Below are 19157 nucleotides of genomic sequence, written 5' to 3'. Positions count from 1 at the left end.
TTTATATTTTAGTCAAAAAGTTAAAAAATTATTAAAAAAACATGTTCCCAAACAAAGCCTTAGTCACTTTTTTTCATTTTTTTGACTAAAAATATAAGGTGAAAAATATTAGTCCTTTTTTTATAGTACAATTATTACAATTTAAAAATATTAATTTTCAAAATTATCCTTTAGTAGTATAATTATTACAGTTCAAATAATGTTAATAAATTTAAAAGAATGGTAAAATAGAAAATTTATGTTATTTTAATCATTGATTTTTGAAAACAGACTAATATTTTAGAACAATAAAAAATAGAATAAGGGATTAATATTTTAAGATGGAGGGAGTAATATGTTTTAATATATTTGAGAATATTTTTGACTTCTTATGAAAAACACGCAAAATGTAGAGTGAATGAAAATAATTTTAAAATTTTTTGACTTCTTAAAATAATTTTTAACATTATAACGAACGCTCTATTTGTTTAGACATAAAACATTTTCTAACAAAAAGAATTTTTTACGAAAAAAAATTTTCAAAAAATATTTTTCTATTTTTAGTGGTGATGGTGGAGGTGGTGGCGTGGCAGAGGCGATGGTGCTAGCGATGGCAACGGCCATGTCGATGGTGGTGTAGTTGTGAAGGTAATAGTGGCGGTGGTCATGTGATAACATTTGTAAGACTGTAGTCTATAAAATGTTTCTTAATTTTAAAAGTTAAAAATATTTTTTTATCCAAATAAATTTATTTTCCGTTGATTATAAAAAATATTTTCTATTAATTTTGATTTTCTATTGTACCAAACGTCCAAAAATATTATATATATATATATATATTTCATCCAAACTAACAAAATCCCACTAATCACTTGCAAAACGACTCCAGAATTTTAACAAGTTGCTGATTATGTTACTTACCATTAGAAAGAGAAAAGAAAAAGAAAATATCAAATCAATATAATTTTATAAAAATAATTAAAATTATAAATTTTTTCATAAATTTATAATTATTTATTCCCCCCAAAATCGGTGCAATTACCCCCCAAAAAGAAATATGAAACATTACATAGTGATGGTTAACATTACATGTCTGACAACACACGACCACTGGGAATATTATTGTACCAAACACACCACTGGGATTATTATTGTACCAAAAATGCAAGTGAGCACAGTGATGCAGACCACTCTTGAAAAAAAAATTCATTTGGCAAGTACTTAGAAATTATCACAAATACAAATAGACAATCAATATACATATAAATATATAGAATGATGTATTGAAGTATAGATTTATCACTTTAAAACTAGAAATTTATTCAAATATCTTATATTTTAAAATAGTATAAATTACACTTTGCACCTTTACACTTTATATCAAATCATACTTTAGTCCCTACACATCAAATTGTGACATTTAACCCCTACACTTTTGGTCAAGGGTCACTTTGACTCTTCTGTTATCCTTATTGTTAACAGAGGTTAGTCACATGAAAACTATGTGAGGATAAATTGCACAAAATCTTACTTTAATCCCTACACATCAAAATTGTAACACTTAGCTTCCTAAAGGATAATTTCTGTTAGCCTCACTATTAACAGAAGGGCCAATGTGACACTTGACCAAAAGTGTAGGGGATTAAGTGTCACAATTTGATGTGTAAGGACTAAAATGAAATTTTGTGTAAAATATAGGGGTGCAAAGTGTAATTTATCCCTTAAAATAATAATAATAATAATTGTCATGTTATTATGATAAATGATTCTATAAAAAAAATTTAACAATGAACAATTATCAATAAGAGAAACGCCAATGAGGTTGATATAAAATAGTCTAACATTTTACTATTTTATTATAAGAATACTTAAAACATTTGACACAATTTAGAGAAATCCTCTCTAAAATTCAAAAATAATGCTTGGCTTGAAAGATGCAACTTTATTTATAACAAGAATTTGCTAATTAAGTTCATTCCTGGCTAAACACACCATAAAAAAAGAGTAAAAAATAATGAATTTGACTACTTAAGCACAAATTTAAATATTAGAAAGTAAGCCTTGTTAGTGTACTAATAAGTACACACTTTTTATTTTTTTATCTTTTTTCCATCACATCACATCTCTATTTTTCTACACATCTTTTCGTAAAAGTCAAAAAATATACTAAGACTTCGTTTGGGAAGCTATGGTTTGGGCTTTTTTGGCTATTTTAGCCACAAAAAACAAAATAGGCTATTTTAGCCATAACAAACAAAACATCACATCCAACCCATAATCATTACATTCTTCTCTCACAAAAAAACTCAAAAAAGCCAAAAAACCCTTCCCAAACTAAGCTTTTAAGCCCAAGCTAAAATAGTCAAAAAAGTTAAAAAGTCAAAAAGTCAACCCACTTCCCAAACGGAGGCTTATTTAGATCATCCCAAATTACTCTGCTAAAACATGTCAAAACGGGTGACATAAAAAAAATGTAAGACTCTAGACAAAGTAATCTGCTAATTAAGTTAATTCCCGGCTAAAACACACGCAAAAAAAAAGTAAAATATAATGAATTTGAGTACTTAAACTCAAATTCCCGGCTAAAAAAAAAAGCACATAAGACTCTAGACACAGTAATTGCTAAAAGAATTAGAAGCCTAAACCACTAATAGGCCATTGCTCTAGAGAGATGATCAAGTTTTCGATGCTAAAATAGAAGCATTTCAAATGCTAAGAAAAACCAAAAATCTTTTATTTATTTATTTATTATTTTTTATCAATCAGTTGAAGAGTAATTATAAATATGAGAAGCACTATGTCAAATGGGACAGTCAAAGTCTAAATAATAACTATAAAACTCAACTATCATGGAGTCCAACAACTACCATTAGCCAAAATTAGAGAACAAATAAATGACTATATCACCACAAAAGGTATTAAATTCTTTTCTTAAATTATTTTCTATAAGTTAGAGATGATACGTTATGTGGAGATTAGTTTTGTGCAATAGGACCCAAGCACTTGAAGAACACTAGATTTGGGTATGAAACCTTAAGCTCACTCTTGCATAAACCAAACCTAAGTATCGATGGTTGTTTTCTATACTTTAGTATTAAAATTAGTTATAGATATTTGAAGAATCTTACCTCATGTATACAACTCATCAAACTTAACAAACAAAATTGGATTGAGGGGAAGAGAAGGGAAGTGACAGAAAAAGTTTGTTAGAAGGCAAAAGAAAGGAAGAAGAAGTCGGACTTTGACTCCTCTCTATTGTTTGTTTAGACAAGACTTAATTAAGAAGATATATATTTAATTAGATGTTTTAATATATTATTTTATGAAGCACTTTATAAATAAAGAAGAAAATGATATAATTTTATATTTTTTAAGTCATAACTAAAATAAATAATAAATAAGTCAAAACCAAACACTACATGAGGCATAATCAAAGATCTCATGTGTCATAACTAAAATAATATCATAACTAAAGAAGAAAATTGGTCATAACTAAAGAAAGGACTTGGGGTCACTGTTGTGCCTTTGGCACAGCAGTCACTGTTGTGCCTCATTTTGAAATGCATTATGGGCTTATTTTTATGATCTGAACCGTTCATTTTGTAGGATTTGTTGAGTACTTCAAACCTATCAAAAATCATATTGATCGGATATTAATAACTATATGATCGAATTACATATTTTTATACTATTTTTCAAAAAAAAAACTTCTTGTTTATTTTTTTGGTTATCAATCATATAATTATTGGTATCCGATTAATATGATTTTTGGTTGGCATGAAGTACTCAACAAACCTTACAATATGAACGATTCAGATTATAAAAATAAATCCATAATACATCACAAAATGAGGCACAACAAAGGCACAGCAGTGATCCCATTCTCTAAAGAAAAAATAGCATAATTAGGGGTGCATATAGTATACCTCTTTCAAGGGGTGTGTATACTAAAATTTCCCTAAAAGTAACAATTTTTTAATGAGTAAGTTACACTGACACCCCTTCAGATTTATCTTTAATACAAGTATTCCTCACATTTTGAAAATTACATTCCCTATTTAAGATTTAAACTTGCACTACAATTTAACCCTTCCATTAGTCAACTATTAAGTCAACTAACAAAAACACCTAATATAAACAATTAATTTTTCCAAATGCCTATTTTATCCTTATTTGCCATATCCCTCTCCCTTAGTCTTCTCTCTCTATAAAACAAACCAAACCCACTTTAACTACCACCATCACCCACTTTTAGGGGTGTAAATTTGGCTCGGTTTAGCCCACTTAGGCTTGGGCCTAGGCTTGGGTCAGCCCATGTCAAGCCTCGCGGGCTCTTGCCAAAATTCAAGCTAAACCAGGCCAGCCCACGGGCCATAAAATTAGGCCTAGGTCCAGGGGTATTCAAGCCTTAGGCGAGCAAACGGACAGGTGGGCTTGGGCTTAAGCTCAGGTTTGGGTGGCTTGAACATTTTTTTGTTTTTTTTTTATAAATTTTTTCTACCAAAATTTTATTATTTTTCAATAAAAATGACATTGGACTTTGGACGGGTCGAGTTTTGAGTGGGCCTTGAGCAGACCGATGGGTCAGGTCGAGCTTCAAAATGACAGCTAAGGCCCAGGCCTAGGGTCTCGGATTGGGCTCAGGACTAGGCCTAACCGAGTCGGGCCCATCCTAGGTTGAGGGTGAGTTTCAGGCCGTCCACGAGCCCGCAAGTCATTTTTACAATCCTACCCACTTCCTATTGAGATCAACATAAACTCAGCAACAAAATTCATTATTTAATGTTGACACTAAAATATTTTTAAAAAAATCACTAAATGAGTAAAGAAAATTTGTTTAGAATTACAAAAAAATCATTTAACACATATATTATAATATTATTAAGCATTTGGGTAATATTGTGGTACACATCTTTTTGTGCTGTTAATTATTACAAATATTATAATTAGATCATTTTCAGTCATAATTAAAAAAATAGTTATAACTAAGTACCACATAAGGTATAACTAAATATCTTTTAAATAATAACCAAAATAATATTACCACCAATAGTTATAACTAACACTACAATAAATTATAACCAAAGATCACGACTCAAGCATATAAATTTTTTCGAAACCGTAAATTGTTTGTCAATTATATATATATATATATATATATACATCATAATAGGAAAAAATTTTGGAAATTACTATTCAACTGGTGTTTTGAAAAATTATTTCAAAATAGTAATATTTATAAAGTTCATCACTTTTTTTTAATTATTTTTTTTCTCTAACATATCCCCAGTGTGTAATTTCTCTAAAATTTTTTATATATTATCTATATATAAAATTCCAAAACAATTTACCGTTTAGGAAAATTTTATATGTCTCAATTGTGGTATTTGGTTATGACATATTATGATATTAGTTATAATTATTTATTATAATACTATTTTCATTATGATTCAAAAGATATTTAGTTATATTTTATGCAGTATTTGGTTATAGCTATTATTTTAGTTATGACTGAAAAAGATCTAATTATAATATTTATGATAATTAATACCACAAAAAGTTGTGTATCATAGCATTACCTAGACATTTAATAGTATAATAATATATATTTAATAATTTTTTTTTGTAATTCTCTATAGATTTTCTTTACTTATCTAGTAATTATTTTTTTAAAAATGTTTTGGTGTCAACATTAAATAGTGAACTTTGTTGTCGATTTTATGTTGATCTCAATTGAAAGTAGGTGATGGTGGCAGTGAAGGTCAAACAAGGTTGATGATAGTGGGTTTGGAGGTAGTTGATGGTGGAGAGGTTGTAGTGGGTTTGGTTCGTTCTTTGAGAGTGAGAAGATTAAAAAAATTAATTTCTTATACTAATTTATTTTATTAATTAATTTAACAATTGATTAATAGAAGGATTAAATTATAATAAAAATTTCAAAAATATAATTTTTAAAATGCGTGGAGTGTTTGTATTATATATACAAAAAAAACCTCAAAGAGGTTAGAAGGATTAAATTAATAAAAAAATTTAAAAGATTTAATTTTTAAAACGCAAAGAGTGTTTGTATTAAAAAAAAATAACATCAAATAATTTATCATTTTTTATAAAATAATATTAAGAATCATGAAAAAAATATTATAAAATATATTATGAAATTTTTTTATCTTTTAATTAGTATGTCTTATTTTATTATATGTGTAATTCAAATATGGAGAATAATTCATTATCATATTCATAATATTTTTTTCATGATGCGTATTTCTCTTTTCTTTAATTTGAGGTGGATAAAGTGACAGCTGTGCATACCCAAACAATGCTGAAGGATAGAACACCTTGACGCTTCATTTCCCGCCATTCTCAACTTCCAAACAATCAATGTTTATGATTCCGAACCACCCAAAACAACTTCTCACTGAAAAACTCTTATCTCTCTTGAAACAATGTGTTTTTTCCACCAAGACATTGCAACAAATCCACACCCAGATGCTCATAAACTCCATTCACAAACCCAATTTCCTACTCTCCAAATCCATCCATCTCAAAGACTTCAACTATGCCTCGCTTCTCTTCTCTCACATAACTCTACCCAACGACTATGCTTTCAATATCATGATTCGTGGCTTAACAACTACATGGCAAAAATTCGATCTTGCCTTAAAATTCTATTACCAAATGAAGTTTTCAGGCTTAAAACCTAATAATTTTACCTACCCATTTTTGTTTGTTGCGTGTGCTAATCTTTCGGCGTTAGATCATGGCAGGTTGGCTCATTCAGTGCTTTTCAAGAATGGGTTGAGTGTTGATGGTCATGTGAGTCACTCGTTGATCACAATGTACGCGAGGTGTGGCCAGTTGGGTTGTGCACGGAAAGTGTTTGATGAAATTTCGGAGAGAGATGTGGTGTCGTGGAATTCGATGATTTCAGGGTACTCAAAGATGGGTTTTGCAGGGGATGCGGTGGCGGTGTTTGGGAAGATGAGGGATGAAGGTTTTGAGCCGGATGAGATGACTGTAGTGAGTGTTCTTGGGGCGTGCGGTGACTTGGGGGATTTGAATTTGGGAAGGTGGGTTCAAGGGTTTGTTGTAAACAATAAAATGCAGCTGAACTCTTATGTTGGGTCAGCTTTAATTGATATGTATACCAAATGTGGTGATTTGTTGTCAGCAAGGGGGGTCTTTGATCGAATGGTGAAAAAAGATGTGGTCACCTGGAATGCTATGATAACTGGGTATGCGCAAAATGGATTGTCGGATGAAGCTATTTCATTATTTAACTCTATGAGAGTTAAAGGGGTTAACCCGGATAAAATCACATTGATTGGAGTGTTGTCTGCTTGTGCTTCAATCGGAGCCCTTGACTTTGGAAAGTCGGTTGATGCATATGCTTTGGAAAGAGGCTTACAACATGATATCTATGTTGCTACTGCCTTAATTGACATGTATGCGAAGTGTGGGAGCATGGAAAATGCTCTTAGAGTTTTTGAAAGAATGCCCATGAAAAATGAAGTCTCTTGGAATGCCACAATCTCTGCACTCGCTTTTAATGGACGAGCCCAAGAGGCGTTATTGCTATTTAAGTCTATGTCAGAGGAGGGTGAGGCTGCCCGTCCAAATGATATCACATTTGTTGCAGTACTCTCTGCATGTGTGCATGCTGGATTGGTTGATGAGGGTCAGCGGTTATTTAACTTGATGAGCTCATCTTTTGGATTGGTCCCGAAAATTGAGCATTACTCTTGCATGGTTGATCTTTTGGCACGTGCAGGACAGTTGTACAAAGCATGGGACTTCATTGAGAAGATGCCTGAAAACCCCGATGAAGTCATGTTAGGTGCATTGCTTGGTGCCTGTCAGAAACTCAGAAACTTTGATGTTAGTGAGAAGGTTATGAAGCTTCTTCTTGAAATGGAGCCTTCAAATTCTGGAAACTATGTTATCTCATCACAGATATACGCAGATTTGAAAAGGTGGGATGATTCGGCGAGGATGAGAGTGATGATGAGACAGAAAGGTGTCACCAAAACTCCTGGTTGTAGTTGGATTGAGATGGATGCTCAAGTTCATGAATTTCATGCTGGGGACTCTGTTCACCTATATTCCGAAGAGATTTACAAGGTAATGGAGTTGCTATATGATGAGATGAAAGTGAAAGTTTGTAACCCAAACGTTGATCTGCTATAGGGAAGGAAGGATTGAGAAACTCGCTATGAGAGTCAAGTTCATCAACTACCAAAAAAAAAAAGAAAAAAAGAAAGCTTGGAGATGTTGCATCTAATCAGGAGAATTCATTTGTGATCATGTAAAGGAGTTTCATGTTTAGAAATTGAACTTATGCAAGAAAAACAATTCACTGATTAAGATGAGAATTGTAGATAGAGATTGAAATTAGTTAAGAGGCCAATGCTAAGGGGCAGCATTCTTGTATACTTTGTTCTCAATAGAACACTAGACATGAAGAAAAAGATAAGGTGGTTTTTGGTTGTGGTGATTCTCTGCAATGTGCTAGATTTTGCTGCTCCTTGTTGAGAGTTCAAAAAGAGATTATCCAGGTATAGTGATGCTCATTTTTACTTCTTTCTCTCAACATATCATAATGATCAAGTATTGTGAGAAATCATAAAACCCTACAACAACATGCAAAGCAACACAGTAGATAAGGAAAATCCCAACATTAAAAACAACTGCACATGGCCCATCCATGGGAAAGAATTCCAAAAGGGCAAAAAATTAAGATATGTCAAGTCTATTTGGTGCAGCCTATTGTAAGTTGAAAACTTATAATCTGAAAGTAGAAGCTAAAAACATCTCTTTCCTAACTTCCTAACAATCAATTAAAAAAAATTTAAGCTGTATAAGCAAAAACTTCACCAAATACTCTAGCACAAATTCAAAAATAATAAAAGAAAAAGGCCATCATAATCCCTATAAGTTGCCCCAAACAAGGCTGATTAATCTTATATCTTTTTCACACTACTTCAAATATATATATATATATATATCTTTTTGAATGGCACTCATATTCACACAAAAGAAAATACCCTATAGGAATTTTGTAAGGGGTTTATTAGAATTCTAAATCCATAAGCAGATGTTGCAAGAATCTGTCACTAAAAAAACTGCCTATATTTTTAACTATGGAGTAGAATTACCAACTTCCAACTGTGGACTATGTTTTGAAGAGGAAAATACATTTAAACATACTTAGCTAAGAATATTTATCATATTATGATGTCTTGGTGTTCCAACTATCCCAGAACTATTTGTAAATCTAGGATATGATGTTTTATGGAGTTGCCAAACTTTCTTTTAAAAAACTTATTTTTCAGATGTGAGTTGTTTTGAATTTATATAGGGAAAATTGCAAATCAGTGGAATCTTCACAAAATATTTACAAATTCATGGAAAAGTTTACAACTTTGATTATTAAAATTGATAAAGTTTTCCACTAATTTGATTTTTGTTTTTTTTTTGAATACTTCCACTGAATTGCAATTTCCCCATTTATAACTATTTTTTTTTTAAAAAAAAAAAAAAAGACTTTGAACTTAATTTTCAAAACACGATATCGATTGTTTTCCATCTCTTGTTTGGTTTTTGGTAACAGTTTAAGTCCCTTTGTTCAAATCAATATCTATGTCAGGCTTCCCTTCCCGGTCGCGTTGCAAATGCGACTTTAATGAAGTTGTGTTTTCAAAAGTTGAACATTAAAGTTCTGTTACTAAACAACCTGAATTTAACATATCAGTTTAAAACTACTTGAATTTGAGAATTTTATCTTAAAATCGCAGGGGCTTTTTAAAAAACCATTGTTTATGTCCTTGAATTTGCTGGAACAATCATTCAAAGCATTTGTAAATCATACAAAATATTTCAGTGACCCTAGAGCTGACCACAGGTGAGACCTGGTTGGAGATGGGTTGACAACATTGCTTGGGCTCAATCAAGGTGTGAACAATGGTCATGGAGTGCAAACAGAGAGAGAATATGAGACGGATCTACAGAGCAGATTGGCTGGACCTTCTGTTGCTGGGCCGAGGTACAAGTAGAATTTTTGTGCTGATGCTAGAGTTTCAGAGCACGCCATTGGAATTGATTGGGAGAATACAAACAGTGGAGGGGTCTACTCAAACAATCAGCGAGTGTAATGGTTTTAGTCTTGTATCTGGCTTATGCAACTTCCAAAAATTAAATTGGTTGTGTGGTAGTTCACTGCTTGCATGATTGTGTTGTTGTGGATGATGTCTGGAAGTCACAGTTTTGGCTGTTGGGGGCATCTTAAGGATAGGGGTGATGCTGTTGTTTGGGTCTTGGAGGTTCAAAAATTTCCAGGGGTTGAGGCTCTTGAGTTGTTCTTTACATTGGCCAGTGCTATCTGATATAATCACAACAATGTTACTTTCACGGACCAGAAGCGTTCAGCTAGCGAGGGGGAAGTAGCTATGTGAGATGGTACTGCTGGTGTTTTGAGAACTTATGAAGGAGGTGGGGGTTTTTTTTTTTTTTTTTTTTTTTTTTTTGGGGGGGGGGGGGGGGGGAGGTGATGGGATCTTGTGTGGATCAGTGCGCCCTTGATGCAGAGACCATATTGAGGTTTTGGGAGTTTTATGGGCAATTGAATTTGCTAAAAATTTGGGATTGTCTTGTATTTGTTTGGAGGATGATTCTCTTTCTGTTGTGAATGCTGTCAAGTCTGAGAATTTTGTCCATTGAAGGGGATGCGATTGATGAAGTCCGTAGAATTTTACAGAGCCAGGCGGCTCACCTTCTTTCTCAGATGGCTCTTCACTCAACGGGTTTCCAAGCTTGGTTTGAGGAGGTTCCCACTTCTATTGCTCCTACTATTGTAAGTTTCTCCATAGAACTGTACCCCCTTTTTTTTTTCTTTCTTAAACTACAAAAATATGACAAGAAGCAGTATAGCAAAAAAGAAAAATTTCAATAAGACAATGGATCCAATTCAAACAAGGAATACCAAAATAATAATGTTATATGAAAATTCTTCTAAAGAAAACAAATATAGCTCACTCAAGAGGAACCAATAAACCCAAAGGATAGCCTAGGCTTGCAAAGCCCTTGGGCTATTGATGAATGAACCCATCATTTACCCAACAACCTGATGAAGATTAGGAGAAGGATTAACCTATTTTTAGATTGATAAAGAGAGAGGTGGTTGTTCTTTATCTAACTTGATGTTTATCATAGGCATCTCACCCAAAAAGAGGCTGGAGTAGGGTTGAAAAGCAATTTAGCATATAAGCATTGACATGTCACATATCCACTCAAGGGGAGAGACCATGTTTGACAAGTTTGTACTAGGAAAACACACTCCAATAGAGTTGTTATAATACTTGTTTATTGCTAAGTTATAATAACTTCATTTTAAAAATAAGTTTTAATGCGATGTCAAATGAGTTGTTAAAATATATATTGTCAAATATTGTGCTAAATTTGGCATAAGATTTAGCAAAATGCCAAATTTTGACTAGAACTCTTCTCTTTCTCTTTCATAATGGGATCCACAAATAACATTTTTGTTTATTTATTTATTTATTTTGGTTGAAGAAATGGCTAGTGCATGAATAAAACAACATCGTTAAAATTTGACATTTTTACATTATAGTGCTATCAAAAATTGGCTTTGACTATCTGTTTTTAGTATTGGATATACTAACAATTTTATATAAATATATTTATTTTCATGATTTACTAACACGTTTTCTTTTTTTTCTTTTTTCTTTTTTTTTTGATCCAGATGAAAACAAGAAACACAAGAAAAAAGAAGCAGTACAAACAAAGGGCTAAGCCCTCACAAAACTAACTCCAATCATATCCTCCACAACCAAAGCTCTAACAACTTCGGGGAGGGACTTCAAGCATCACCACATGTTCAGTCTGTGCCACTCCTAGGTTGGCCAGCATATCAGCAACTTTATTGCCTTCCCTCAATGTGTGTCCAAGGGTACAATTGCATCGTTTCATCAGGAACTTTGTATCCTCAATGAGGGCTCTGAAGGGGGAGTTATAGCTCGGTCCGTTCTGTATTAGGTCAATGATTTGGGCCGCATCAGTCTCTATTGACAATTGTTGTAGTAGTAATTGAGACTCACAATACTAAAAAGTTATACACAATTATGTGACAATGACATTTATGCAGCTATGACTTATATATATATATTATTTAATGAGTGGCTATAAATTAATTAGATTATTTTGTATAAAAATCTTGTAATCTTGTATACGAATTATTTTTGTAGAACATTACTCTAATAATAATAGTAACAGTAGGAGTCAAGATTTTAACTCGAGAAAAACAATAATAAAATAAAAGATTATTCTAAAATAGTGTTTCCCACTCTCACCTTTCATAAAAATGGGTGGTTGCAATGTTGGCCACATTACCAGCCATTGTTTTCACGAGGTTTTAAAGAGTTGGTAGAAAAGACTACAGTTTACTTTTGATTATAATTGAACAGTAATGACTATGGTTTAGGGAATAAAGCTTGGGACCCCAGTGGGGGTGCTGGGGTCCTTTGTGATTGGTTGAAAAAACTGTTTTTTTTTTTTTTTTTCTTGGTTTTTGGCCATTGGCAGCCCCTCATGTGGCACTGGGGGTGCCAAAATGCTGGGGTCTCTAGCATTTCCAATGGTTTAGGATATAAAATGATTCATAAAATCAATCACGGATTAAAAGGGAGAATTTTTTTTGTAATGCGTGCGTCATGTAATTGATCCAATGTAATACACCTTTCATTCATTATTAAGAGAAATTTTATGATACACGTTCTTTTTAGAGTGTACACATATGTCTCAATTATAAAGTTTGTGATATTTAATTATGTTTTATTGTAATGTTAGTTGTGACTTGATTGTAAATTAGTATTGTGATATTAGTTATAATTCATTGTAAGGTTGACATTATTTTAGTTATAATTCAAAATGTCGTTAACTATACTTTATGTGGTACTTGGTTAATATTCTTTTTATTTTTAGTTATGATTGAAGAGGATTCAGTTATGACATTTTTGATATTTCAATATCATACACATTTTTTAGGATATATACCATTATTTATCATATAGTAGAAAATGGAATAAGAAGTCAATATGTCAAATTGAGTACAAAATAATTCTAAAACGAAAAATTATTATTCAATGTACTTTTGTTTTAAAAATATTATATATTAGTAAAAAATTGTATGATATTAATTACTAATATTTATATTATTTTTTACTTTTTTATAAATATTTTTTGTCATACAACGTCGGTGTAATTCCCCTTTTCTAAATCCTACATTTTTCATATAATAAATAAATAAATATACATTTTCTACATTGAAGGTTTTTTTTTTTTTTTAATAACTTGGCATCCAGTTTATTGGACTGACTAATTCGTAGTACCAATCTCATCATTCACTTACAGAAATCTCAATTAAAGCCAAGAAAGCAAAGTCTTATATAAACTGATTCCAAAAAAATATTTATACCTAACAAATTTCGAACTTAAAATCGTAAAAGGAGCACACTCCACGCGATAAGTCTTTACCACCAGCGAAGCCTCTGGATTTTGAAGGACTCTTCTTTGTGCCTGCTCCAGAGATGACTTGGTCTTAGAGATGAACATTGAGAGAAGACTAGCATTTCCATTCAAGTCTTGCACTCATTTAATTATTGCTAGTTGACTTTCACCATCACATTATCCCTTATAGCACGCCTAAAATTAATTTTACTCTATAATATTTATCAGAAATTTGTCTCATATTATTACTCATTTAAATTTGATTCATATATTTTAATTTTTTTTTATTTATTTTCAATTAATTTTAAATTGAATGTCTTCAATAATTCTAGTATTCAAACTATCATGAAGAGACTTGCAGGTTAAATCTACATTAAAATTGAGAGAAAAAATATTAAAAATTCATCTCACATCATCTCTCTGAAACTTATTTTTGTTTTTAGTTTTTAAAGTTGTTGATAACCTCTCTTATCATAGTTTTAGGAGAAAAGTCTAACAAGAACTTGGACCAAATGTTAAATGTAATTTTCTAAGAAACTTCACTACATAAAAATTCCACAGACCACACAATTGACAAGTCCTTTAAAAACCACTCTCCTCTTCATCTCTTTACCAAAGTCATGGCTAGTTATGGCACCAACACCACCACACACAGGCCATCACCCACCACCACCACTTCCTCACCTCCCTCCACCACTCCTCCACCCGACGAATCCAAAGCCTCAACCCGAAAAAGCCGCCAAAATTTTACCCTCATATTCAACCTCCCCACCACTCCAGAAGCAGCCGCGGTACGAATTATCAGAAACTTAAACCAATTCAAAGCATACTACACAATGTTCATTTTGGTTGTACTCTCCATTGCCCTTATTCCACAACGTAAAATTTCACTGTTGTTCTTGATGGGCACGTCCACCTTGACTTGCTTGTACTTGTTATTGGTACAGTCATTGCCTGAATCAAAATTGCTTCATGAGATCATCGATAAACGCCTAGTTTTGTTCTTGGTTGTGATTGTCATCATGGTTGAGATGATATTAACGAGCGCGGCGATTCATTTTTTTGTGACGGTGGCTGCGACGACGCCAGTGATTGTGGTTCATGCAGTTTTGTGGGTGAGAGAGTATGTTTTTGTGGCTGATGAGGCTTGTGCTGCTGGGGAATTGGTTCCTCTTGTGTACACGAAAAATACTAGTGATGTTGAGACATTGGATTCAGTGTGATTATATACATGCTTCTTTTTTTTTTTATATTTAGACCCATATGTTTCATTTTTTGTTGTAATTGTAATGACAACTTGTTTCAATATTAAGCATATAATGTAAGGCAGTGAGTGGAATTGGAATATGTTGGATTGGAATTCAGATCATCTATATCTATCTCGTTTCATGTATCATTCTCTGTTTTTTTTTTTAATTTTATTGGGGGAATAAGAGAGACAGAGGTAGTGATATATAGGGATTTTTATCTCTCCACTTGATAGATGGAATAAAGATTTTCATTTCTCTTGTAATTATTGAATGTGTATTTAGGGAAAATTACTACAAAGTGATGAAGAATTTTTTTTTACTTACATTAGACGCCCCCCCTCCAAAAAAAAAAAAAACAAACGAACAAACAAACAAAACAAAAGCAAAAGTAAAAGCAAAAGCAAAAGCAAAACCGTGGGTTTCGTTTTCGGTACATGTTTTCTAGAAAATTACTAAAATTGATTTGGTGAAAATAAAAATCAAAAAGATATTTTTGAATTTTTAGAAATTGTTTTACACATACAAAAAAGAAAATAATATACACTGATCATGTATTTAAAATTTTTGTTATTTTTTGCTAACTTAATTTTTAGTGAAAACAAAATTTGAAAATGAAACCACATAGATTCTTTGTATTCAGATTGAACATATCAACTACAATATTTGGTAGGGGTATAAAAATAGCCCGAGGTCCGTGGGCGGCCTAAAACCCACTCGAGACCCAAGGTGGGCCCGACTCATTCTGGCCCAGGCTCGAGTCCAGTCCAGAACCTTGGGCCTGGGCCTTCCATTTGAAGCCTGGCCCGGCCCGTTGACCCATTGACCCGGCCAGGCCTACTTGACTCTCTCTCTCTACTAACAATCAAATTTTAAAAACAATAAAATAAAATAGTCATTTTCATACATCGCTCTTCACTCACACCATCATTGTAAGCTACAATGAATGAAAAAATAAAAAAAAATTGGCACACCTCTGCCCCTACCAGTGCCGCGTGCCTACCTCTTGCCCTCTTGTCATGCACATCACTCACATCATCATTGCAAGTTGCAATGAATAGGAAGAAAAAAAAAATTTCTGCACCGCTACAGACTCAAAAAAAATACAACCATGAAATACCACCATTAATAATAAAAATGTCATATTACCATTTCATAACTAAAAAAATATAAGTTATACATAATTAAATTTAAATACCAGCATGAAACATAACCAAACAAAACATTTTATTTATCTTAACTAAAACACTATAGTATAATTTTTCTTTTATTTTTTATCGCTAATAAATAATCTACATAAATAATGTATTTATCGTTCATTTTTTTATTAAAAAAAAAGGGACTCGCCTAGACCCTATTATGAGTGGGACCCCTATTATGAGTGGGACTGGACTTGGGCCTAGGCTCTACTTTTTGGCCCATGGGCTGGTCTGGCCCGGCCCAGCCCGGCCCAACCCCCTAAAAAATGAGAGCCCATGAGGCCTGCTTGGGCCAACCCGAGCCTGGGCCCGGATAGACCGAGTTAGGCCATTATTACATTCCTACTATTTGGCACAGGGGTTATGTAACACCCTTTGTGGTCTGAGATCTTGGATTCAATAAACCATTTATGGCGGTATGGATGTAAAGATTGAGTGGATCTAAAAAGTTAAATTTTTTTGTATATTCTTTTTTGTATGTATATATATATATTTGTATATTTATTAGTATTTAATAATTTATTTAAAAAATATAATATTTATACGTTTTAAGTATATTTAGATTGAGTGGATTTAAATACTAAAAATATTGATTAAAATATTTAAAAAGTTATTATAAACAACAAAATACGAATTGAAATCCAAAAAATATTTTTAAAGACTCGAAAATTAAAAAGTGAAATTCTAACATATGCATTCTTCAAAGGGTGCATTATACGCACCTCTAATTATGTCATTTTCTTTTTTAGTTATGATATTATTTTAGTTATGCCTTATGTTGTGTTTAGTTATGATATTTTTCTTTATTTTTTTAGTTATGACTCAAAAAGTATGAAATTATGTCATTTTCTTGTTTAGTTATAAGGTGCATATGATAGACAATTTTTAAGGGATGTGTACCATAGTATTTTTCAACTAAAAAAATTGACTAAAATATAAAGAGAAATCCTATGGTACATGTCCTTCTAGAAGTGTGTACCGTATGCACTCTATCACAAAATGACGTAACTTTGCTACAAAATTTGGTAATATTAAATACAAAATGCGCAACATTGCCACAAATTGGGATAACAAAAAATATTATAACTAAGCCACAAACTTTTGTTACATGAGTCACAAAATTTTAGACATTTTGTTACGCCAATTTGTAGCGAGATTATACATTTTATAATTAATGTTACGAAATGTTGTAAAATTACGCTAATTTTGGTAGGATGCATATGGTACGGGGCTTGTACCATAAGGTTTTCCAAATATAAAAATTACATTTATATAGGGATTGGCTGGAGGGTACTATTAGGCCCGTGATGGCTCACCACGGGTTTCATTTTGATAATCTGAACCGTTAATGTATAGAACTTGTCAAGTACTATATGCCTGTAAAAAATCACATTGATTGGATATCGATAGCTATGTGATCAAATCAGATTTTTGTAAGCCGTTTATTTTTAATCGTCTATTTTTTTTTACACAAAACTGATTTGATTACGTAACTATCGATATCCGATCAACGTAATTTTTTATAGGCATAGTACTTGACGAGTTTTACACATCAACAGGTCGGATTATCGAAAAGTGACTCGTGGTAGGCCCCCACGAGCCCAACAGTACCCTCATGTCTGTGATTAGACTGGAGAAAAGTCATTCCGTTTATATATTATATAAGTAAAAGCGAGTTTCTAACCCATAAGGCTTATAAGAGCTCTATGTTCTCAATTTAAATTTTATAATTTTTTGATATTTAAAATTTTAAAAAAAAATTCTATTGGCAAGCTCTTATTCAAGCAAAAAATAAAAATTAATATCTCTTAATTTATGATTTGCAAATGGAAATTATATCAAATCTAAAAAAAATAAAAATAAAAAGTATACTAATCCATTTCAAAATTCAAATTTGACGGTCACTAAACATGAAAATCAATCTATTAATTTAAATTTAAAATTAACATAATATAAATTTCAAATTATAATAATCTGTCCCATGATTTATAAGTTTTAAATACAAATTGAAAATTATTATAATTATCTCATAATTTTGATATTAAGGAGTAATAAGAGTGGCGTTGAGATTATTTATATATTTATATATTTTATAAAAGAATACTTTAAGAAGAGATATTATAAGAGTTTCAAAATCTCATATAAAATCTATACACTATTATAATTCTAAAATGTTGTCATCTTGTTAAAATTGAAAGTTGAAATCCTTTTTTTAATTTTTTTTTTGATTTTGTTTAATTTTTGTTAATATGTGTCACAATATGATTGGTCTATAAATTAATTTTATATTCTTACTATAAAATTTTAAATTTAGATTCTTCCTTAAATTATGCTACTAGAATAAGATCAATATTCATATATTAATTTATGCATCTTTTATTAAATTATAAAATAAAATTTAAAATTTAAATTCTTTTTAAAATTATATTACTACAATTAGAATGATATCAATATTCACATTTGTTATAGTGACGTGTCATAATATTATTGGTCTAAACATAATATGCTATTAAATACATATATTCAAATTATTAATCGCTATTAAAAGTTTACATTTTTATTTTTTTTGTCATTTTTGGTTTTAAATTATATATATATTTTTTTTAGGGAAAATTGGTCTAAGGTCCCTCTCCAACTTTTGATAGGAGGGTAGGTACAAAATAATATGTTTTGATGGCTAAGGTCCCTCAACTTTATTTCATGTTATAAACTACCTAATTTACCCTTCTTTAAAACATAAGTTTGTTTGAACTGAATATTCTATTGCTCAGTTCAAAAAAAAAAAGAAGAAAAAGACATGAATATTTATTGCTGATTTCATGGTAGAGATTTTGGAAACTGATTTCGCAGTGGAGATTTTGTCGGAGATTTCATAGGGATTTCACAAGTGTTGCAGTGGACTTGGCGATAGAGATTACGATGATCGTATAGGTGTTACAGTCTGTTGATCGCGTAGGTTTTTCAGTGGAGTTGAATCAGGTATGGTTTCGATACAGATTCCACATGAATTTTGATTTTTGTTTTGAATTTTATGTAAGGATTCCGATTTGATATTAGTTGTTCGAGTGTATTTTTGCATTAGGTTTTTGTTTTCAGTTTTGATCAATTCGTAATTAAAGTTCCGATTTGATTTTGTTTTCAGTTCCGATTTGATTTTGTTTTCAGTTTTGATCAATTCGTAATTAAAGAGAGCCTAGCTTAGTGAAGTTGTTTA

At 31.5% G+C, this 19157-nt stretch overlaps 1 protein-coding gene and 1 long non-coding RNA gene across 2 annotated transcripts; both read left to right on the top strand.

Moving 5' to 3' along the window:
* Positions 1-6268: 6268 nt before the first annotated feature.
* LOC114292825 (Pentatricopeptide repeat (PPR-like) superfamily protein) lies at positions 6269-8519 on the top strand. The gene has a single exon (XM_028236843.2). It carries the CDS (start codon positions 6358-6360, stop codon positions 8161-8163), a length of 1806 nt encoding a protein of 601 aa, XP_028092644.2. The 5' UTR covers positions 6269-6357; the 3' UTR covers positions 8164-8519.
* Positions 8520-10484: 1965 nt separating this feature from the next.
* On the top strand, positions 10485-12167 carry LOC114292826 (uncharacterized). Its single transcript, XR_003639857.2, has 2 exons — positions 10485-10825; positions 11735-12167. It is a non-coding gene; the product is annotated as an uncharacterized LOC114292826 (long non-coding RNA).
* Positions 12168-19157: the final 6990 nt, after the last annotated feature.

The sequence above is a fragment of the Camellia sinensis genome, chromosome 2 (assembly GCF_055761805.1).
Source record: "Camellia sinensis isolate YWXY chromosome 2, ASM5576180v1, whole genome shotgun sequence".
Lineage (NCBI taxonomy): Eukaryota > Viridiplantae > Streptophyta > Magnoliopsida > Ericales > Theaceae > Camellia > Camellia sinensis.
The sequence above is the reverse complement of the archived record's forward strand: the minus strand, read 5'-3'. Positions and strand labels throughout refer to the sequence as shown.

Bases quoted from the DNA above. Each gene is read 5' to 3' on its own strand.
- LOC114292825 (XM_028236843.2), top strand. From the start codon at position 6,358: ATGTTTATGATTCCGAACCACCCAAAACAACTTCTCACTGAAAAACTC.